Genomic DNA, 25,305 nt, shown 5'->3' with positions numbered 1-25,305 from the left:
ACAATACTTTGAATTAAACTGAATTCTCTGACAATTGGATGATACTTAGATCTGCTATGTCTAAGAACGGGAAAAACGGCAAGGATGGTAAACCTCCGGTTAAACCGAAAGCTACGGATCTCCCCCCGACTGAATCACCGGTGACTTTGAAAGCGATATCGGAGTTAATTCAGAGGGAAATTTCAACCTCTGTTAGGGAGATGATTCGTACGGAAATTGCAGGCTCTGTTAAAGACCTGATTCATACGGAAATCTCAACTAATTTCCAGAAAATTGCCGATTTAATTGATAAGATGCAAACATGTATTGTGGAACATCAGTCGGCTATATCTGATCTTCAAAAATTCGCGCAACAAAGTGAGCTTAAGATGGGGAAAATCGAAGAAACAATTAATGTAATGAAGAAGAAACTTGACTTTTTGACTTTTAAAAACTCTGACTTGGAATCTAGAATGCGACGGCAGAATTTACGAATGATTGGCGTGAGGGAAGCTGTTGAAGCCAACAACCCCATGAAATATTTCTCTCAACTTTTAAAAGATGCATTCCCTACTGTATTTCCTGACCAACCACCGCTACTGGATCGTGTTCACAGAATCCCATCATACTCGTCTAGGTCAGATAGACCTAGGCATGTTATTTTACGTTTTCATTATTTTCAAGATAAGGAGAGACTGTTTCGATTCGCTCGATCTAAAGGTTTCATTGATTTTTCGGATCTTAAGTTCCGATTCGTGGAAGATTTCAGTAAACCAATCTGGGACCAACGGGTCCGTTACAGATCCGTGATGTCGGAATTCTATAAGATGGATTTAAGACCAGCGCTGCTGTACCCTGCACGTCTAAGGATTCGCATGTTAGATGGAGCCCTTCGTTTTTTTGATTCTCCATCGGATGCCCAGAGTTATCTGGATCAACTTTCATCTTCAACATCTTAATTGCCTTTTTTTAATTATCTCCGTTGATCGGAGGCTGTGAATTGGTTGGTTTTAACTTTTCTGTGCCCTATTTGGGCAGAAAAGTTTACTTTTGATTTCTTAATATGGCTGCTAAACTTTCTTTTTAACTGTGTCATTTCTTTCTTTTCCCAGGGGATTCTGGGTGGTTACTTCCCTTTTGTCATCTTACGTATTTCCTGTGCGGCCTTAAATTTTGTAGTTTTTTTTTTAATTTTATTCTGTTTTGCTTTTTATAATCACTTTATGTTAATAATCCTATTTTTTTTGTTGCTGTGTCTATTCATGAGTTTGAGGTTTATTGTGGTTTTTTTTTAATATATATTTTCCGGCTTTTGTTCTGTTCTGTGTGTATTTTAATTGAGCTAACTTTTTTTTACTTATTTTTTTACTGTTTTACAATTAGCTGATCCTTTTCATATTTATACCTTTTTTTTAGGGAGCGTATACCGGAAGTCATGGGGGTAGTTTTAGCACTTGCTTCTTTCTGGCGGGTCTGCTTTAGATTTTGCCTTGGGGTCTTGGGGTGGGGGGTGGTGGGAGGGGCTTCACGTTTTAGTTTGTTTCTCTTTGGGCTATATACATTATTGAAGTACTGGTTGCGTCCTTTTCCCCGGTATCTTTTGTATGTTCTGTTTCCTCTCCGGGTTTGTGGGTCGCGCTTATTGTCAATCCTCCTTGTTGTGGGTTGACTTTAGGATTTATGGAGTCTATTATTAATTTTGTCTCCTGGAATACTAATGGTCTTAATCATCCTATTAAAAGGAAAAAAGTTTTTAAAGTGTTCCGGAGACTTAAAGCACAAATTTTATTTTTACAAGAGACCCATGTACGGAGGGGGGACAGACTACGTTTTTTCAAATTCTGGAAGGAACAACAATTTCATTCGAACTCCAATGCTAAGATTCGAGGCGTCTCTATTTTTATAGATTCCTCAGTTACTTTTATACAACAGGATATTATCTCTGATCCGAATGGTAGATTTTTATTGGTTAGTGGTTTACTATTTAATAAAAAAGTAGTTTTGGTTAATGTTTATGCTCCTAATATGGATTGTCCGGAATTTTATAAATCATTGTTTGATCAGTTTCCGAATTTGAACGAGTTTTCATTGATTTGGGGCGGAGATCTTAATACCTGTTTATCTCCAGCTTTGGACCGTTCGGCTCCTTTACGGACTTTACTTAATAAATCTGCAAATTTGATTAATTTTTTCCTTTCTGATTCTGGGTCGACGGACATTTGGCGTTTTCTGCATCCTCAGGAAAAAGATTTTTCCTTCTTTTCACATGTTCATCATTCCTATTCAAGAATTGATTATTTTTTCATTGATTCTCGTCTCATTCCTTCAGTGATTAAATGTGATTATGATTCTATAACCATTTCGGATCATGCTCCACTTAAGCTTTCTATTAAAATTATGGCCAATATACCAAACAATAGACAATGGCGTTTTAATTCGCTGTTGCTTCAGGACTCGGACTTTGTTAATTTTATGAATGAACAGATTGAGCTTTTTTTTACAATTAACCATACAGAAGATATTTCGGTTAACACTCTTTGGGACACTTTTAAAGCCTATATTCGGGGTCAGATTATTTCGTATTCCGTTGCTTTGAGGAAGAAACAGAAGCAGGAGGAGATGGCAATTGTGGACAAGATTAAAGAAATTGATAAGAAATATGTTATGGCTCCTTCTGAGGAGCTATACAAACAAAGAACTGAACTTCAAATGGAACACAGTTTACTACTCTCGTCCTCGATTGTAAACCAATTAAAGAAAATAAGAAGTGATTTTTATGTTCACAGTGATAAAATTGGCAAGCTGCTGGCTAATCAATTGAAATCTAATTATGTTAAATCTCAAATCAATCAGATTTATAACCAAAATGATCGATTGATATTGGATCATGTGGGGATTAATCAAACCTTTTGTGATTTTTATTCTTCTTTATATCAATCAGAGTCTCCTCGAGATTCTAAATATATGAATGATTTTTTAGATAAGTTAGACTTCCCTCAGATTTCACAGGATATGTCTTCTTTATTAGATACTTCCATTACAATGGATGAGATTAAGAATGTTATTTTTTCTATGAATCTGGGGAAAGCTCCTGGCCCTGATGGGTTTACCGTTGAATTTTATAAATGTTTTGCTTCTTTATTGATTCCTTGGCTCTATAAGGTTTTTGAGGCTTCTTTGAAACTTGGTAAACTTCCGGAATCTTTTAATAGAGCATCAATTTCTTTAATACTAAAGAAGGATAAAGACCCTGCTCAATGTGCATCTTATAGACCAATATCTTTATTAAATGTTGATTCTAAAGTTTTTTCTAAGTTATTAGCAAATAGACTAGAAAAAGTACTTCCTTCTATTATTTCGGAAGACCAAACGGGTTTTATTAAAGGTCGTTACTCTTTTTATAATATTCGTACATTGTTAAATATCGTTTATACTCCCTCACAAAATGTTCCTGAGTGTGTTATTTCTTTAGATGCCGAGAAAGCTTTTGATAGAGTAGAATGGCCTTATTTATTTAAGGTGCTTGAAATGTTTAATTTTAGCTTGAAATTTATATCCTGGATTAAACTGTTATATCACTCCCCTGTAGCCTCGGTTCGTACTAACTCTTTAAACTCACCTTTTTTTCCTCTCTTTCGTGGTACTCGACAAGGCTGTCCTCTTAGTCCCCTATTATTTGATATTGCATTAGAACCTCTTGCAATTGCTATTCGGGAATCTTCAAATATTACTGGGATAACTCTGGGATTAAAGTCCCATAAATTATCACTCTATGCTGATGATTTACTTTTATATATTTCTAATCCTGAGAAATACATTCCTGCTGTTTTAGAGTTATTAGCACAATTTGTTTTTTTTTCAGGTTATAAATTAAATCTTAGTAAGAGTGAACTCTTTCCGATTAATAAACATCTTCCCTTATATTATAAATTTCCATTTAAATTGATTAATAATTACTTTTCATATCTTGGGATTAAAATTACTTGTAAACATAAAGATTTATTTAAGACTAACTTTTTACCATTAATAGACCATATTACTCAACTTTCATCTAAATGGTTTCCCTTATATTTAACTTTGATTGGTCGTATTAATGCAGTTAAGATGTTTTTTTTGCCAAAATTTTTATATGTGTTTCAGGCATTACCAATTTTCGTTCCTAAATCTTTTTTTGATAAAGTTGACTCTAAAATTTCTTCATTTATTTGGCAGAATAAGAATCCGAGACTGGGTAAAATACATTTACAGAAAGCTAAGAGAGATGGAGGTTTAGCATTACCTAACTTTAGATTTTATTATTGGGCTATTAATATTCGACATATGAAATTTTGGTTACTTGACCGGGACATACTATCTATTCCTAAATGGGTAGCATTGGAATTACAATCTGTTCAGGGTTATACACTTGGTTCTATTTTAGGTTCCTCTCTTCCTTTTGATTCGAAACGCCTTAAGCAGGTCTCTAACCCGATAGTTAAATATGCTTTGCGCATTTGGTTTCAATTCAGAAATTTTTTTGATCTTAATCAATTCGGGTTAGCGATTCCTATTTTAGGTAACATATTTTTTCCTCCCTCTTTTACGGATCGCGCTTTTCAAACTTGGAAGACTAAGGGTATTTTACGGTTTTTGGATTTATTTTTAGATGGTTCCCTTATGTCTTTTGAACAATTATCTAATAAATATAACTTATCAAGAATACATTTTTTTAGATATTTACAAGTTAGAAATTTCCTAAGTACTATACTTTCTTCCTTTCCAATGCTTCCTCCTATATATATTTTAGATTCGATAATTAACCTTAATCCATGTCAGAAAGGTGCATCGGCTATGATTTATAATATTATTATGAAACTTAGGAAAGCTCCATTTGATAAGATTAGGGTAGATTGGGAACAGGAATTGGGGCTTACCATTTCTGTGGATGATTGGGGGCAGATTTTACAATTAGTTAATACTTCCTCTATTTGTGCTAAACATTCCCTAATTCAATTTAAAGTGGTTCATAGAGCACATATGTCCAAAGATAAGTTAGCGCGTTTTTACTCGCATATTAATCCTTTCTGTGATAGATGTTCGGGGCAGATAGCCTCTTTAACTCCTATGTTTTGGTCTTGCCCTACTTTGGAAACTTTTTGGAGAGATATTTTCAATATTATTTCTAAGGTATTAAATATAGATATCTCTCCTCACCCTATTACTGCTATCTTTGGACTACCTAAAATTTCTAGTAATCTTTCCCCTTCAGCCCGTAGAATGATTGCATTTCTTACTTTAATGGCGAAAAGATGTATTTTACAACATTGGAAAGAGCTTAATGCTCCAACTACCTTTTTTTGGTTTTCTCAGACGATTTTATGTTTGAATTTGGAGAAAATTAGATGTAACCTTTATGATTCTTCATTTAAATTTGAACAGATTTGGGGACCTTTTATTCGATATTTTCATTTAATGTAATATTTACCCTTCTTGTTTTTTTTTCACTGTTTTAATGGAGGTCGGGATTGAGGACGTGATTTTAAGTTTAACTCTGTTTGGTTTCAAGTTAGCCCATTGCTTTGCCTTGCTTTTAGTTAGCTGCACGGTGGGTTTTTTCTGGGTTTTTTTTTTTTCCATTGATATATATAAAATTTAGTATACTATTATGTTATCTTGGTTTCTTATGCTTAAATTACATTGTTTGTAGTATTTTCTTTTTGGTATGGTTATCGTTTGGAATTTTATTATACTTTAACATTGTATTAATGTTTATATGGCTTACCTTTTTTGTATACTTACTCAATAAAAAGATTTAAAAGGAAAAAAAAAAAAAAATGCCCAAAACTTCTTTGGAGGCTGTAGAAGATCTGGGCCATCGTACTATTCCACCAAATTGGAAATTGGCAGAGAGATGCTTTATTCCAAAGGAAGAGGATTCTTCCACAATTGCCCAGTTTAGGACAATTTCTCTCCTGGATGTGGAATGTAAGATTTTTTTTTTCTGTGCTCGCAAGAAGGCTGACTCCTTACATGACGCAGAACTGCTATATCAACATATCCATCCAGAAAGGCAGTATTCTAGGCTTTTCGGGGTGTCTGGAACACACCTCAATGATTAGCCATTTGATCCATGAGGCCAAGCAGAAAAAAGGCGACCTAACAGTTGTCTGGTTAGACCTCGCGAACGCCTACGGGTCTATTCCACATGACCTCATCCTAGAGGGACTCGACCACTACTACATCCCAGTTGCTATTCGTGACATGATCACCAGCTACCTAGGAGGATTCAAACTCAGATTTATATCAGCCCATTTCACAACTGTTGGCAGGACCTCCAGAAAGGGATTCCAACAGGGTGCACCATCTCCCCCATCCTATTTATTATGGGAATGAACCTGCTATTATCAACAGCAGAAGATGTAACCCACGGCCCGATGCTGGAGTCGGGCATTATTCAGCTGGCTCTACGAGGGTTCATGGACGACATCACTATAACAACTATGTCACATGTCCAAGCAATGTGGGTATTGGAAACCCTGGACAATGTAGCCACTTGGGCGAGGATGTCCTTCAAGGCCAAGAAGTCCAGGTGTATGATGATCAGAAAGGGTAATGTTACTAGCATGTTTAGCCTCCAAGTTCAGGGTGAGGTCATCCCTTCCATCGAAGGTAACCTGATAAAATGCTTGGGGAAGTGGTTTAATGTGTCATTGACAGATAGGGCAAATGTCACCAATGCTGTGAAGCAGACAGACGAATGGCTGCGGAAGATCGACAAATCCGGACTTCACGGTAAATTCAAGACCTGGCTGTATCAATAAGGCCTTCTGCCCAGGCTTCTCTGGCTCTTCACACTTTATGAGATCCCCATGACTGCTGTAGAGGGCATCAAGAGGAAAACCAACAAGCATCTTGGAGATGGTTGGGAGTTCCTCCAAGCCTCTGTTCAGTGGGCCTCTATATTCAATCTGGACAACTGCAGCTTCCCCTGTTATCGAGGAATTCAAGGTGGCAAAATGCAGACCCTTATTAAGCTTGAGAGATTCCAATAACGTCTTGGTAAAGCAAGCAGGCGTTACAACCAGATCTGGGCGCAAGTGAGCAGCCAACGCAGCTGTGGAGCAGGCAGTGTGTTCTCTGAAGATGCGAGAAATCATCGGCAACCCCTGCATTGGGTGGCAAGGCCTCGGCTCAATTCACCTCCAGCAGTGGTGAAGTGCAAGCATAAGGAACGGGGGAAACATGGTACAGGCAGCAGTACGGATCCGTGAAGAGAAGCAGATGCCAAAGGCAGTGGAACAAGGATTCCAGGGTGCCTGGACAAAATATGATCTGTCCAAGCGCAAGATCTCATGGGCAGAGTTATGGAGACTGGAGCCCTTCCATGTTTCCTTCCTCTTGCAATCCGTGTATGACACTTTTCCTTCACCATTACATCTGTACACATGGGGGATGAGAGAGGACCCAAACTGTAAGCTGTGTGGTCAAAAGGGGACACTGGCTCATATACTGTCCGGGTGTAAAACAGCTCTAACTCAAGGACGGCATAGGTGGCACTGTGTTAAGGTGCTTCTGGCTCTTGCTGACACGGTAGGGCGAGAGAGATGCAAGAAGAGGACGGCTGGCACAGATTTGAGGAAGGCTATCACCTTCATCAAAGAGGGAGCCAGGCCTTTCGTAACCAAACAACCAAAGCCCAATCTGCTGCTAATGGCCAGGTCCTGGGAGATGAGGATCGATGTGGGAAGAAGGCTGTAGTTCCCGGATGTGGTGCACACAACCCTACGCCCGGACGTTGTACTATGGTCAACTGAAGACAGAAAAATAATTCTGGTTGAGCTGACTGTGCCGTGGGAGGAGGGATGGGAAGAGGCCCACAAGAGAAAGGCCTTGAAGTACCTGCCCTTAGTGCAGGAATGCAAAAACAAGGGATGGCAGGCATGGTTGTTCCCTGTGGAAATCGGCCTCAGAGGTTTCCCAGCCAAATCAGCATGTTGTTTGTTGTCAGTTCTGGGCCTGGATGAAAGAAGCAAAAAACAAGCAGCTCATAGGATGGGGCAAGAGGCAGAATGAGCCTCTTGTTGGATTTGGAGTAGACGAGAGGAGGGATGCTGAAAGCCAGGAGCAGATGGGTAGTGATTTGGCCACCACTGCCGGCCCACCAACTGGAGAGTGTTGTGGTGAAGGGTCGAAACACTCTGTGAAGGTTGGGAACCACCTGATGACATCTGCTCCTGGCTGAAGGCTACGGTTACCTTATAAGGTATCTGGAGAATGCACCCTAACAGGTGTATGTAACAAGTAACAAGAATTTATTTCCTCAGATGAGTGTGAATTTGTTTTTTATGGGAAAGTAGGGTTAGAAAATTTTGCATCCTGGTAGAAAAAAACAACTAGCGTTCAAGGTTGAAATCTTTTTGAGATTTGAATTATTGCATGAGCTTTCTCTTCAGATATTGAAGGATCTGCAATTGCGGCATCTTTTTTATTTATTTCCAGTAGAAATATCACTTCTCTATTTCTCTAACATTTCTGTTTTAGTGATTAGACAACGTCTGACTTGATAATTCGTTAACATGAACAAACACTAAAGGCAATGATAGTATCCTAGACCTTGGATTGCCCTTCAGCTTCATTCAAAATAAAGCTGTGCAATACTTTTCCATCACAAAGGCAGCACAGCTGCACCATAAATACAATATCCTGCTGAAAGAATTATTTTGTAAGGCAAGTACAGCTAACTCTCATTCTGCGAGGTCGAAGTGCAATAACAATATTGCAGTTTGACTTCACAAAGCACTTGTGAGATGCACTATGAAACTTGGCAAAACTCTCTGGATCCAAAGGTCAGAAATTCAAGGGCAAATCTGTAAAAGCTGTTCCAAATACAGGCTGTGTAGAATGAACAATTTTAAGTACAATACAGGAAAAGATTTACAAGAGAAAACTGCAGAGTTTTGATTTCCTTGACACATTTACTTTGGTTGATTGCACTCAATGAAGTGATAATATTCCCATTTATTTCTTTAATGTTTTTTTTAAATTAAATTGATTGACATGTTTTAGGTCTATTTAAATTGTAGGATTTCTTTCTTTAATGGAATTAATTAAAATCATTACATGGAGCTTTGTCAAGAGTCTACAATGTAAAGATTCATATTATTTGAAATAACCTTGGCTTTCTGCCACTGAATAAAATATTTAACCCTGAGAGAACTCAAATAGGTTTTTGAATTTCATCAAAACTATCATTTAATGCCGTGGCCAGACTATTCACAATGCAATTCAGATTATTAACATTTATATCCGACCCATTTACAGTGCTTATTCATTCCCAAGGTAGAGTTTTCTCAAGATATGTAAAAAGAGATTGAATAGTTTCTATTGCATTCTTTGGAGTTTATCTTAAATTTAGAGAATGAGCAAATGTGGGGAATACCAAAGCCATTGCAAAAGGATCTTGTGCTTTCCCAGTGGATATAATGAATAAACTCTTCTCAGGCTCCAGCTTGGTACAAGTATTGATTATAACCAATGTTTTGAAGATCAACTCCACAATCATGAAGTTGATGAAGATGGCGGAATTTGTCATTGAAATGTTGGCTATAATTGGTACCTGTACCGACTGGAAGAATGAGAAGAGTTTATTCGATTAAAGCCATTGTTTTGAGTTGCCATCTCATACTCTAGAATATTGCCAGCCCCATCCAGGAACTAATCCAGAGAGTGAGCCACTTTAGTGGCAGGTTTGACTCTGTTTAAGCAATTGAAGAAGTTGTTGTGGTTTTATATATTCATAAGCTCATTTTCTCTCCATATCAGAGTTTATTAATAGTGAAGTGGAGCAATGAGGCTTTCAGTCTGCAACAAGTTACCTTTTGCAATTGAACACTTTCCTTTGTGGCTTTGCTGTTATTTTAATGTGAGCAAGATGATAAATACCAGGGAAAGCAAAGAGATTGAGATTGATTTCTGTGACATTTCTGAATTTCTCTGTTCAGCTGTTTCAACAAGCAATCATACAGATTAGCTTCATATGCAGTAAATTCAATTGTTATTACAGTGCTGGCTGGAAAATTGATCAGTTAATCTACTCCTTGAAGTTGTAATTTGATCTACTTTTCTGCATGTGAAACACATTTTTTCTCACTTGCTAGCTTTTTGTTGACGTGATTTTCCCTCTTAGTTTTTATTGTTGTGTGTTTATGATAAATGGGCTTGGCCTATCTTAAACTGAGTTTGCTGTTGATAAAAATGACATCCAGTGATACTTGAAAAAAAGTTCCCCCACTATAAAAGTAGTTCCCCACATTTCAAGAAGCTAGAATATGTTGGCAGACCACAAATGGACTCCAATGAACAAGTGAATGATGAGAAATGAAAAGGATCTTTCCAATGATGGAATCAACAGAAAGGAAGATTGTGGATAGGGAAGGGCATTAGGGTATTTTTCCAGGAATTCCTGCTTTGTAGTACTTTTAGTGGCTCCATACATCAGTTTTGTGATGATTAGGAGGATTTGCAATGTATAAACAAACCAATTGATAGAGTGTTGAGCTCTATGTAGAGGCTGTGTTTCAACAAGAATGAGATACATTCCCTGCACCAAATAATTTCATTAACCAATTAGATTTTTCATTCATCTAGTAAATTAAGTTCCATTCACAAACACTGCCATCTCAACATCACCTGCATAATCACCTTAAGTTCATGTTCAAGTTCAGTTAATTGTCATCCAATCATACACATGTACTGTGTATTGCCAAATGAAATAATATTCCTTCAGACCAAGGAGTATATATAACTCACACACGTAGTTAGATGTAACACATAAAGTTAGATTATCACAAATAAATTCACAAATAGTAGCATGCGTATATGATACAGGTTAAAAACTGATTGCAACCACTGGCATGGCATCACACTTTTCTCAGCAATGCCCAGCAAGATTCTTGCCAAAGTCATTGTCCAACAGATTACCAATGCTGTCGATGTGTGCTTCAGGAGAAACAGAGGCTGTGTCGACCAGATCTTCATGCTACGTAACATCATAGAACAGTGCGCACAGTGGCAGAGACAACCGAATGCGAATTTCGTGGACTTTAGAAAGGCTTTTGATGGCATCCACAGGGAGAGACTTTGGCGAATTCTCAGATCATATGGAATCCTTTCCAAAATTTTCCAGCTTATCCAGAGTTTCTATGCTACCTTCACCTGCACAGTTGGGGACCACAATTTGAGCTTTGAAAACAAGACAGGAGTCAGTCAAGGCTGTGTGATGTTGGTGATAGACTGGGTTATGAGGCAAACAGTGGAAGATAAGTAGAGAGGCATTAGGTGGACTCTGTTCTCTACTTTAGAAAACATTGATTTTGCGGATGATCTCACATTACTATCACATACTATATATACCAGCACATGCAAGAGAAAACTCAGCACCTGTGTGACTTTGGTGGACAGGCTGGCTTCGGAATCAGCCAGAGAAAGACTGAGACCACGACCCTCAATGTAGAGTCTCCTCCTCCCTTCGTTGACTTACCAAGCACCAACAGATTCACCTACCAGGGCAGCATCATTCGACAGGATGGTGGGACCAACGACGACATTCAATGCAGACTCAGTGAAGCTAGAAACATCTTCAGATCAATGAGCAACATATGGGGATCAACCAAGTACAGCATCCACACCAAGGTGGATCTGTGCCAGAATTGTGTTCTGTCCACACTCTTATATGGATCAGAATGTTGACACATGACAGAGAATGGCCTTGCCAAGCTGTTGACATTCCACACCATGAGCCTCTGTAAGATCCTCCATATTTTCTGTCCAGGAAGGTTCTCCAACCACACCCTACTATTTCAGTGTCACCACGAGGACATGGCCACAATCATCATGAAGAAACACTGGAGATGAATTGGGCATATGATGTGAAGAGAGGCCAACTCCATCATCAAGACAGCACATCATTTGACTCCTGTAGGGTATGGGAAACATGGGAGACCAAAGATAACTTGGCGCTGTACAATAGAGGCAGAAATGAGGACCCTGAACCACACCTGGAGCACAATATAGAAGATGGCTAAGGACAGGCAGAGATGGAGGACTTCCATTGCAGTCCTAAATGCCAATGGCATAACAAACATTTGATTGATTGATTATGCTACTGGTGCTTCATACAGGATGAGACTTGGGTGGTGACAAGGAGTTCAGTGGCTTATGGCATGGAGGAAGAAGCTGCTTTCCATCCTAACAGTTCTTGGGTACCTCCTACCTGATGGTAGAGGTTGTTGGACATATGGGAGTGATCATTGATAATGCTAAGGACCCTGTGTACACAGGGCTCCTGATAAACATCTCTAATGGGTAGAAGAGAGACCCCAGTGATCCTTTCAGCAGTCCTTGCAATCCTTTGTAAGGATTTCTGATCAGATGTCTTGTAATTTCCATTCTGGATGGTGATACAGCTTGTCAGGACACTCGATGGTGCTCTTATAAGAATTGGTTAAAATGGGCTTGGGGGTTGGTGAGCCCTGCTCACCTCAATCTCCTTAGGAAGTGGAGACACTGCTGGGCTTTCCTGACTGAAGAGGTGGTGTTGAGGGACCAGGTGAGATCATCCGTTATGTGCACTCCCAGAAACTTGTCATTCCCAACTCTCTATGGAGGCGCAGTGTATTTGTACTGAGGAGTAGTCATCTTGCACCTTTCTGAAGTCCATAATAATCTCTTTGCTCTTGTCCACATTGAGACTCAAGCTATTGTACTCACCCCATTCTACCAGCTGCTCTATCTCCTCTCTGTTCACTAGCTCACTGTTGTTGTCAATGAGGCCAAGTACTGTTGTGTCATTAGCAAACTTGATGGTTCGGTTTGAACTGGATCTTGGAGTGCTGTCATGAGTCAAAAACGTAAACAGCGGGGGGGGCTGAGCACACAGCTCTGGGGAGCACCAGTGCTCAGTGTGACAAAGCTAAATTAAATACCGAGCTGAAGTCAATAAACAACTTCCTGGAGTACGAGGCACCATTTTCCAGTTGGGACAGAACGGAATGGAGTGCAGAGGCTCAAATCATCAGAGGACTGATTTGAGCAATAGGCAAACTAGAAAGGGTTTGATATAGTAGGAGGTGGGACTTAATGCAATCCATAACCGGCTGTTCAAAGCACTACAGCACTACATTATTCTTGAGATCAGTGACAGTGGACGGTAGTTGTTGAGGTAGGTTACTGTTGCCCTCTTGGGCACCAGGATGATGGTGCCTACCTTGAAGCATGAGAGGACAGTGGACTGTTCCAGGGGGATGCCGAAGATGTCTGTTAGAACCTCTGTTAACTGGGCTGCATAGACCCTCAGCAAATGATCAGGTACGTTATCAGGCCCTGGCTGGGCCTTCCTCACATTAGCCGTGGCTAGACAAAGTGCCTGCTGCTCCTCGGGGGGAAGGGAAACCTCCTCATCAGCATGTGTTGGCCTCGGGGTACTGAGTTCCTGAGCTACAAGGTGTTTGAATCACATTTGGAGAATTGTTCTCTTCGCCTTGTTTTTGGAAGTACGTGAAAGTTTTAGAGCGGGTGCATGTGAGACTTACCAGAATTCTGCCTAGATTAGAGAGTATTTCTTATGAGGAAAGGTTGAGCAAGTTAAAGGGGATGAGAGGCGATTTGAAAGGCATACAAGTTGATAAGAGTTGTAGATAGAGTGGACAGGCAGTGCCTTTTCCCCAAGATGCCAATGGCCACTATGAAAGGATATTCTTTTAAGATGATTGCAGGTAATTCTGGGGGGAGAATGTCAGAATTATTATTTCTTTTACACAGACTGGTATATGCAGAGTATGATTTAAGATACCCTTAGCGAGGCACATAGGCGATAGAAATATAAATGGCTATGTGGAAGCGAAGAGTTAAATTGATCTTGGAGTAAATTAAAAGGTTAGCACAACATCATGGGCTGAAGGATCTGTACTGTGCTGTAATGTTCCATTTCAAAGTGTAAAAGGGATAGAAAAAAGTATAGTTTCCATGCACGAGCACAAAAGACGCTTGTTATTGAAAGTACTATAGTACCTGTCTGTCCAATGGAGTACTACTGGTGGCTGCTACACTGTCAAGAATTGAGTGACAGCATCTAAAGATAAATTTATCTTTCACGTACATCTTCTGTGATTCCAAGAAATATAGATGTATCCTGAGAATTTCTATCACTTTAAATTTATGTTTAATATTTTTATTTCACAAATCAATTGATGCATCATATAAAGCAAATAAATTATCAGAATTGGTAAGGTGACAGCTGACAAGCACCTTGTTTCAAAGATTAAGGACATGTTAGCTCAAAAGCTGAATGAATCAGATGTCTATTACTTGGCACTGTGGAGGCTATAGGCATACAGTAAAGAACTGATGCTTTAACTAATATAAATTATTTAACTGACATCAAGCAAAGTGCCTTTGTTAGTCGAAAAGTTGGCAATCTATTATATTAGTGAGTGAATGAGAGAAAGATTGCGAGACAGTGTTGTTGACTAGACAAATAACCTTGTATTCAATGAGAGCATGAAAGAATTGAGAGTTTTAAATTAAAGACAGACCGACCGACTGCATTCACTATAGACCTTGCAAATATGGACTTACGTAACTGATGTGATCTTTGCAACAGATCATTTCCAATGAGGCCCCTTAAGCACAAGGACTAGGGATGGGCTGTCTAAGCTAGCTCCATTCACAAAGCAGGAAACATCCCCTTGGATTCTATCTGGATCTAATGTTGTGAAATCACAACAACCAATGGCCACTAACCTCAGAATTTCTGTATTTGTGCTCGGAAATGCACACATTTCCCTGCATTTCACTTCCACAACTATAGTCATTAAAAATCTACAAAAACTGCTATAACCATAGAAAACTAGTAGTCAAAATCATGTCAGGAATATATACAGAACCTTGTCAGGACAAAGAATAGGACTGAAGCTACAGCATAACATTTAGATTTTTTTTGTAAATTAGGCTTCAGATATACCCAATGTTCTGTCAGATTTATTGCAGGGGATGTTCTTGCTAGTGCAAATATCAAGATTTTTTTTTCCTTGTGAAGGATTCAGAAATAACTTGACGAGTGCTGTTAACCTGACAATTATCCTCAATTGGAATATGGGGGCATGAGTACACTAGAAATTTTTGATTCAGACAAAATGCATTGCCCACACTTTGGAGCTCCCCATAATTCTACCTTTAAAGTCACTAACAATTTTTGCCAAAAAAATTATAGTTATTATAAATATGAAGGCAGTTGTTTAGAACTCAATAAAAGCTTATATGCAAACTCCATTCCTTAGCATTCAATCCCAGATATAGTGTATGCATTAGTGAATTGATAATTTACAGTGCTGACCTACAATCTCCTCAAAATAGAAATATTGCATAGCTATTCCATTCACAGATGTGTCAATGCATGGACACATCACAACAGAGAGATAGGTAGAATAAGCTAGAGTGATGGCAATTTGAGATAACTAGTATAGATAATCAATACTATTACTAAGTAGCTTCAAATGAGGTGACAACACTTATACAAAATACTAATACTGAGTTATAATTGACGTTCACTCTGAAACATATTGTATTTTTAAATTTGTGCACATCAAGTTTTGCTTGTAGTGTATTTAAAACATTAAGCATGTATTAGATCCAAAGTTTAAAAATAGGATGAAAGCAATGCGCCACGTACTTAACTAGGAAAATAGCTCTCATGTCAGTTTTCTTTTATTGAATGTAAATTGCTAGAATATGAGGGGTGATTGATAAGTTCGTGGCCTAAGGTAGAAGGAGATGAGTTATTAACTTCAAACTTTCTGCATAATCACTCAAAGAGCTGAACTGCACGTGCATGTAACGAGAGCCACCTTAGTCCATGAACTTATCAATCACCCCTGCTGTGGGCACTTTCTGGAGGTCCAAGATCCGTATGCTCCACGACCGCTGGACTAAGTGTGTAAATGTAGGAGGGGACTATGTTGAAAAATAAATGTGCTAGGTTTTCCAAAATTGACTCCTTCTACCTTAGGCCACAAACTTATCAATCACCCCTCGTATACCTGTCCCTATTTAGCAAGTCACTGCCTGTTTATTTCTTTTTAATTAACATATACAATTCTTTACCACAGAGTGCTCTTTGAAAATGCTTTTAAGTGTTCAGACTTTCTGGCTGTAAACCTACTGAGGTCCATATATTTGAAATCAAAAGCATGTGTTCTGGATTTTAATATCTGGCTGAATTGTGGTTTTAGTCCTTTTTGACTCAATAATAATTTGTATGAAACGTATTCAAAATATTCTTGTTCATTATCTCTTGGGAAATTAGCAGCTTGGACAATGGTTTGTACCACTACAATTATTTTAGAAAATCCAAGCAACTATAATACCACCTGTCTATTCAAAATTTACTATTTGACTATAATTCAAAAAATATTTGTATAAGTAAATCATTGAGCTGATGCCATTTAAATATTATTAATCATGACAAATATTTGAACAATTCTTAGAATATTGGCTGATTTTCTATTTTTGAAAATTACCTTGTGAATTTTTAAATACTGTATTTCTATTATTATTTGGAATTTAAAATTTCAAAATGTTATTATTTTTATCTCCTACAGAGCACAGATGATTTATTGGTTGCATCTGCTGAATGTCCTAGCGATGATGAGGACATTGATGAATGTGAGCCAAGCTCAGGTGGGTTAGGTTAGTCCATTTTTATTACTTATTCCTCGGTGTCTCTGTGATTGTGTGTTTGCATGTTTTATTTCTCTGCTTGATCAGTGGAAGGGGTTTCATGGTTTAGTCACTGTGGGCAGGTAGAGCAGTTAAATTACTTGTTTCTGGTAGCTGAGGGAATTATGTTCTAAATTTTATCAACATTGTGGCATCTCAGTCAATCAGGGAAAAAAGTATAGGAATTAAAAACACTGTCACCCAACAAAGTGAATGCAGAAGAGAATTTAAAATAATATTTGTGCACTCTCCATTTAATCAGTGTGCAGAGAGCACAATCCATCGTCTACCAAGGTCACCTAAAAAGAATTGATGTAAAATATAGCAAATTGCACTTCTGACAAAATTGCAGTAACACCTAATTTTAAAAAAAACTTGAAATTCATCACCAGTCAGACATACCAGAGTGTAGCAGCAGTATCTTGTACTCTATTTCACAGTTTTTTTCCATTAACTTCTGTGGAATAGTTCTACAATCTGGATTGCAACGTTACGCTTTACTGACCAGAAGAGAATTCCTAGGCAGAGGTATTTCCATTCAGAGGATAGTTCCATTCAACTTGAATGTATATAACCGATCCTAATCATCTACAGAAGTGCAGTATTGAGTCATGATCATCTCCATCTGAATGGGGAAGGTGAGGTATCTACATGAAGCAAAGAAACAAGCATACATCAAACACACCCTTAACACAACATGAGATAAACTGGATATTCTCCTACATTTATACAAATGTACATAGCTCATTCATACACACACACACCTTTCAACTAGAACACATATCCAATCATTCTGGAACTCCAATATGGACGAAAGTATCTTATATTTTAATGATACATTGACACTGAAATATGTAACTTGTGACCTGTCCTTGTATGCATAAGTTCAAAGAAAATTTGACAGACTTTGACTGACATTGATACATTTAGCATGTTCACATTTAAATAGAATTAAGTAGATAATTAACTGCACTGCTATTCACAGAACAGTCAGTGAAAATAAAATTTGATGGCTTCTGCACATCACTTGAAACAGGTCAATGTAACACAGTTATGGGACTCTTTCTGTTTATAATTTCTGTAAAACTATACTCTAACATTTACAAATTCTGTTTCACTTCTAATGAATTATTTATATTCATTCAGTTGAAGAATTTCTAGAAACATGCCAAATCCTCTTTGGTCTCTTGAGCTGGAGCTGTCAAAGGATGCAATCACTGTTCACACTGTCACCTTAGGGTAATGAGTACATTGTTCCCCTGGTTTCAATAAATTTCTGATTTGCTTTCCTCTTCTTCCCCCTCCTTCGCTCCCACCCTGTGCTATCCCAAACGAAAGCTACCTCGCCAAAATGTAATTTTTGGTTTCCTTCTCTCATTCTTGTTTCAACACACACAATTTGCTGCATTTCATAACCATATGACCATACAACAATTACAGCACAGAAACAGGCCATCTCAGCCCCTCTAGTCCGTGCTGAACTCTTAATCTCATCTAGTCCCACCGACCTGCACTCAGCCCATAACCCTCCATTCCTTTTCTGTCCATATAGCTGTCCAATTTAACTTTAAACAACAACATAACCAATGTGGAAACAGAAATCAGGTGGTATTGAATGGATGTATCTTCTTATCCTCTAGCCCAGAGGTTCACAAAAGTTTTTCATGTTACACCTACCTTTAGCCAAGTGGTCTGTGAACTCCAGGTTGGGAACCCCTGCTGTTGCCCATCTTTATTTCTGTTGCATTATAGATGACTATCGCACAGTACACAGAGTTCAATCCATTCACTTCCATGCAATTTTTGTGTCTCTGCCTAGAGGATTTAGGCCTGAATTCTGTACTTCCAGCAGCCGATTTCAATCCCTTATCACATCAAATGGAAAATTCTTCTTATAATTGTTGAGAACTCACAAAAAAAAGACCAGATTTTAGTTTTATGAAGTTAACTCTCTCCATTATCCTCTCTTCCATTTAAGAAATTCAGATGTCTTTTGCAGTTATAATTCCACAGGAGACAGAGACTCACTAATTTTCTTTCTTTATCTGTGAGCACCAATAATAAAGTTTTGCCATGCAAAACTATTGAAAGTTAGTACAGTCAGGTTTAGTTGAAGGTTAGTTCCAGGAAGAAGCCAATACCTACTCCATAGAGAGAAATCGACTTGATTTGCCATTCTATTCACCAAGGGATTCAGGGACATTTCATAGCACCCAAAACTGCTGCTGTAGTTGACATTAATAAAGTAAATATTAGAAATCAATTATTTCTTGGTTGTCAAAATGAATGATTAAAGGGTGATGTCAAGCAATTTTTGAACAATATCCAAAACTAAGGCCATAGTTTTTCACGATGTTGATACCTTATATTTATGGTTGGGTGTGGGTACTGACAATAAACTTTGGGAACAAGGATACCCCAAAATTGTGCTTCTCTTGAATGACTTTACTTCTAGTCGCCAGTAGCAGGTAGGTCCACCAAGAACAGTGGATTAAAAAAATGACATTACTTTCAGGTTCAGTCATGAAGAAGAAATAAACAGTATGGAATGGAAGTATTTTCACCTTGCAGTATCATGAGCTAATTAGGAACAAAATTAACTGACTCATAGTTCGTTATCCACTAAAATGTGTGCTCGGGAACCGTGGGAGAACTGTACCACATAATGCGTGACTTGCACATCCATACTGTCTCGTGTCCCTTTGACACAAACCATAGAAGCTGTTACTTCCTGCTTTGAGGACTCTCCTCCTGGGAACAGAGCAGATTGAAACTTGGTGTGGTGTTACAGGTTTTTAATGTGGTAGAGAGAAAACATTCCTTTTGTTAGAGTGGCCATTGACTGTAGAACACAGATGTGATGTGTTTTAAAAGATCCAGGAGCCATCTGCAAGAAAGGTAGTACTGTGGAACAGACTGCCTCTGAATGTAGCTGATGCAGATTGATTGCAGCCTTTCATAAATATCTGAAGGTTTAAAATCAAAAAAACTGTACTAATGGTAAGATTAGCAGAAATGCATCTGAGAGGATTTTTCAGCAAAGATGGCACAGATTCATGGGGTTAAATGGCCCCTTCTCTATGGTAACGGTTTTATGATTCAAAAGCAACAACTAGCCGGTATGAAACCATAATAACTTGTTTTAACTGAAATTGTATTGGATTCTTGAGAGTAGGAGACAAAATGGAATAGGGTCAGGGATTTTTCTAGAATAAGCAAGCAGTAAACCCTTTGACAGATGAAGCCTTTTTTGAACATGCCTCTTTTATGGCATGATGACAATGTAGATGAGTCCTCAAAATATAGTTAAGAAGCATTCTTGTAAAATGAAGCAATTATTGAATAGTGAAAAGAAACGTAGTAAAATAAAAGCACAATAGAGCAGAACTTAATGGAGCAGATCAATCAAAATAAAATCCTATTCAGTGAACACTTTGTGTCACAATTTAGAATTATGGAAAACAAAACATGTTCCAAGCTGTGCTGAAGCCTAAATTAAAGAGGTTGTTACACTCTGTGAGTTCCTAACATTATGTACTTATTTGCCAAAAAGCAAACTATATGTTGTGCTTCTAAGAGCAATTTCCTAACAGCTTGCAGCTCCACTTTTTGCATCAGACCTTGCTAGGTTAGAACCATTGGCTCTCAAGTGCAGCCAATGACCCTGAAGTTTTGCATTGTATATATAGATTTATACTGCACAGAAACAAGCTTTTCAGCCCACTGTGTCTTTGCGTAGCTACACTAATCCTTCTTGCCTGATTTATGTCTGTACTACTCTTCTGTGCTCTGCGGAATTAGGTCCCTTAGCAGACGTTTCTTAAATATTGTTACTGTTCATGCCGCTATCACCACCTGTTCTGGCAGCTCATTCCAGATACCAATGACACCTTGTGTGAAAATTTTATACCCAAGTTCTTGAAGCTTCCTCCCTCTCACCTTAAACCTATTGGCCCCTAGTTTTAGATATCCCTACGTTGGGAAATGGTAGGGTTAATCTAAAAGTAAATACTTATTGTGGTGAGAATGGGTCTTACGTCACTGGTAGGTCCTTCGTGTGAGATGTGAGAACTCTGGGAGACCACCAGTCTCCATGATGATGGCATCTGGTTGAAGATCATTCAGCTGCAGTTCCTTACAGACCACATTAGAGAACTAGAACTGCAGCTGGAAGACCTTTGGTTCATATGGGAGAATGAGGAGGTGCTATATATGATCTGCAGGGTGGTGGTCACAGAAGGCAGGTTGCTGGGTGACTGTCAGGAAAGGGAAAGGGAATAGGCCAACAGTGCAAAGTAACCCAGTGTCTGTTCCCCTCAATAATAAGTATATTACTTTGGATACTGTAGAGGAGAGGTGACCTCCCAGGAGAAAGCTGCAGAGACTAAGTCTCAGGCACTTAATTGGGCTCTGTGGCTCAGAAGGGAAGGGAGTAGAAGAGGACTGCAGTAATGAAATGGATCAAATAGTTAGAGAAGCAGATGGCCGGATGTGAAAGGGACACCCAGATGGTTTTTTGCCTCACAGGTGCCAGGGTCAGGGACATCTTGGATCGGGTCCACAGTATTCCAAAGAAGGGTGAATGGCCAGAAGTCACGGTACATGTTGGTTCCAGCAACATTGAAGAGAGAATATAGGGAGTTAGGTAGAAAGCTGAAAAGCAGACCTCAAGGGTAATAATCTCTAGATTGTTGTCTGTGCCATGTACCATTGGGGGTAAGAATTCGATGATGTGGCAGATGGATGTGTAGCAGAGGAGTTATGTTTCAGATTTCTGGATTATTGGGATCTCTTCTAGGGAAGGGATGAAATGTACAAATGTTAAACCTGAACTCAAATGGGATCAATATCTTTGCAGGCAGGTTTGATAGAACTGTTGGGGAGGGTGGCAGGGAATTGAAACCAGGGTGATAGAGTAGATAACAGGACAGTTGGTATACAATTGCGTAGGTGGCGTGTGTAGTGAGTCTGAGGGAGGAACAGCAGTTGATAAAGGCAAAATTGTAGTCGCTGGGATAGATTGATATGTGTCTTTAAACCAAGTAGTAGTTTCAACAGTTTGGAAAAGTGAGAATAAAATAAAAGCGACAGAGATTGCAGGAAATGTCCAAAATAAATTAAAAAATCAAAAATTGTAGAAAGAAAGATGAATTTAACTTCCAGTGGCATAAGGTCAAACCTGAAAAGGGTGATGAACACAAGACTGGAGGTGTTAGATTTGAATGCATATGGAATAAGGCAGATGACCATGTAGCACAGCTGGAGCTTGGCAGTTATGATGTTTTGGGCATCAGTGAGTCATAGCTGAAAGAAGATCATTGTTGGGAGCTTGACATACAAGGACACACATTGTATTGAAAGGGCAGGCAGATAGGCAGAGAGAGGTGGTCTGGTTGTTTTGGTAAAAATGATATTGAATCTTTAGAAAGAAGTACCATAGGAACGGAAGGTGTAAATTCCTTGTAAAAAGACACAGATGGGAGTATACACAGGCCTCCAAAAAGTAGCCAGCATGTGGGGTACAAATAACAATGGGAGATAGATAAGCAACATAAAAAGGCAATGTTACTATCGCCAAGGAGTATTTTGATATGCTGGTAGATTGGAAAAATCAGGTTGATGCTGGATCTCAAGAGAAGGAATTTATACAAGGCAAATGAGATGGCTTTTTAGAGCAGCTTGTGGTTGATCTCACAAGGGAAAAAAAAGCTATTTTGGATTGTTTTAAGGGGAAATCATCCCTGACATATCTATTGGAATTCTTTGAGGAAATACCAAGCAGGATAGACAATTGAGAGTCAGTGTATGTTGTTTACTTGGATTTTCAGAAGACTGTTGACAATGTGCAGCTCATGAAGCTGCTTAACAAGATAAGAGCCAGTGGTATTACAGGAAAGGTACTAGCATGGATAGAAGATTAGCAGACTGGCAGGAGGCAAATTGTGCGAATAAAGGGGTTGGTTTCTAGTTGGCAGCCAGTGACTAATAAAGTTCCGGCAGTCCAATGTTGGGACCGCTTATTTTCATGTTGTATGTCAATGATTTGGATGACAGAATTGATGGCTTTGTGGCCAGTTTTGCAGACAATACGAAGATAGGTAAAGGGGCAGGTAGTATTGAAGAAGCTGGGAGTTGGCAAAAGACCTTTGATAGATGGAAAGAATGGGCAAAGAAGTGGTAGATGGAATATAGAGAAGGAAAATATTCAGTCATGCACTTTTGTAGAAAGAATAAAGGCGTAGACTATTTTCTAAATGAGAAGAAAAGTCGGGGCAAAGGAATTTGGGGTTCCTGATGCAGGTTTCCCTAAAGGTCTACATGCAGGTTGATTTAATGGTAAGAAAAGCAAATGCAATTTTATCATTTATTTCAAAGATTAGAAAATAAGAGCAAGGGCACCATGCTGAAGGTTCATAAGGCATTGGTCGGAGCACACATTGGAATATTGTAGGGAATTTTTGGTCGTTTTTTGCTCTGGGCTTGGCTTGTGTTTTAAGCTTCTACACCTGTCTACCATACAAAGGCCCTTGCAGACAATCTACTGCCTTATCCTCATTCACCGTTTGGTCATCTGTTCTAAAAACTCCATCAATTTTGTGAGGCATGATTTCCCACACATAAAACCATGTTGACTTCCTAATCAATTCTTGTCTTTCTAAATGCAAATAAATCCTGTCTTTTAGAACCCCTGCCAATATCATTGCAACCACTGGACTAGGAACACCATACTGAGCTTCATGGATTATTCTTGTTGTCCCTCTTAAATAAAGGTACAGCATTAGCTATTTTCCAGGTTTCTGGTACCTCATCTATGGCCAATAAATCTGCCAATGTCTCTGCAATTTCTGCACTTGCTTCCCATCGCATCTTAAGATATATTTGGTCAATCCCTGCGAAACTACCCACTTTCAAGACCTCCTGTGTAATGTTGATATGCTCTGAGATATTGTTCCATTCCTGAATTTATAGAAACATAGAAAAACCACAGCACAATATAGGCCCTTGGCCCACAATGCTGTGCTGAACATGTACTTACTTTAGAAATTACCGAAGGTTACCAATAGCCCTTTATTTTTCTAAGCTCCATGTACCTATCCAGGAGTCTCTTAAAAGACTATCATATCCGCATCCACCACCATCGCTGGCAGCCCATTCCATGCACTCACCACACTCCGCGTAAAAAAACTTTCCCTGACATCTCCTCTGTGCCTACCTCCAAGCACCTTAAAACTTTTCCATCTTGTGAGAGCCTCTGACTATCCACACTATCAATGCCTCTCATCATCTTTTCACCTCTATCAGGTCACTTCTCATCCTCTGTCACTCCAAGGAGAAAAGGCCGAGTTCTCTCAACCTATTCTCGTAAGGCATGCTCTCCAATCCAGGCAACATCCTTGTAAATCTCCTCTGCACCCCTTCTATAGTTTCCATATCCTTCCTGTAGTGAGGTGACCAGAACTGAGCACAGTACTCCAAGTGGGGTCTGACCAGGGTCCTATACAGGGACCTATAGAGTTGTAACAGTACCTCTCAGGTCTTAAACTCAATCCCATGGTTGATGAAGGCCAATGCACCACATGCCTTTTTAGCCACAGAGTCAACCTGCTCAGATCCCCAAGATCCTGCTGATCCTCCACACTGCCAAGGGTCTAACCATTAATATTATATTCTGCCATCATATTTGACCTACCAAAATGAACCACCTCACACTTATCTGGGTTGAACTCCATCTGCCACTTGTCAGCCCAGTTTTGCATCCTGTCGACATCCTGCTGTAACCTCTGACAGCCCTCCACACTATCCACAACACCCCCAACCTTTGTGTCATCAGCAAATTTACTAACCCAACCCTCTACTTCCTCATCCAGCTCATTTATAAAAATCATGAAGAGACGGGGTCCCAGAATAGATCCCTGAGGCACACCACTGGTCACCGACCTCCATGCAGAATATGACCCGTCTACAACGATTCTTTGCCTTCTGTGGGCAAACCAGTTCTGGATCCACAAAGCAAAGTCCCCTTGGATCCCATGCCTCCTTACTTTCTCAAGAAGCCTTGCATGGGGTACCTTATCAAATGCCTTGCTGAAATCCATATACACTACATCTACTGCTCTGCCTTCATCAATGTGTTTAGTCACATCCTCAAGAAATTCAATCAGGCTCGTAAGGCACGACCTGCCCTTGACAAAGCCATGTTGACTATTCTTAATCATATTATGCCTCTCCAAATGTTCATAAATCCTGCCTCTTAGGATCTTTTCCATCAACTTACCCACCCACTGAAGTAAGACTCAGTGGTCTGTAACTGCCTGGGCTATTTCTACTCACTTTCTTGAATAAGGGAACAACATCTGCAACCTTCCAATCCTCTGGAATCTCCCCCATTCCCAATGATGATGCAAAGATCATTGCCAGAGGTTCAGCAATGTCCTCCCTCACCTCCCAGAGTAGCCTGGGGTATATCTCGTCCGGTTCCAGAGACTTATCCAACTTGATGCTTTCCAAAAGCTCCAGCAAATCGTCTTTCTAAGTGAAGTAACATTATTCCTCACCATCTGCTGTGTTTCAGTT

At 39.1% G+C, this 25,305-nt stretch overlaps 1 protein-coding gene across 22 annotated transcripts in view; it reads left to right on the top strand.

Annotated features, from left to right (window-relative positions):
- Positions 1–25,305, top strand: part of nrxn1a (neurexin 1a) — a 1,799,241-nt gene that overhangs the window by 1,753,566 nt on the left and 20,370 nt on the right. For 16 of the 22 annotated variants that reach the window (XM_063055858.1, XM_063055840.1, XM_063055854.1 and 13 more), the window contains one exon: positions 16,614–16,701. In XM_063055858.1, coding sequence (XP_062911928.1) covers positions 16,614–16,701 — 88 coding nt within the window. The remainder of the gene's footprint in view (positions 1–16,613; positions 16,702–25,305) is intronic. The other 6 variants (XM_063055856.1, XM_063055849.1, XM_063055845.1 and 3 more) reach the window with 1 other exon arrangement.

The sequence above is a fragment of the Mobula hypostoma genome, chromosome 8, assembly GCF_963921235.1.
Source record: "Mobula hypostoma chromosome 8, sMobHyp1.1, whole genome shotgun sequence".
NCBI classification, from domain to species: Eukaryota; Metazoa; Chordata; class Chondrichthyes; order Myliobatiformes; family Myliobatidae; genus Mobula; species Mobula hypostoma.
The sequence above is the reverse complement of the archived record's forward strand: the minus strand, read 5'-3'. Positions and strand labels throughout refer to the sequence as shown.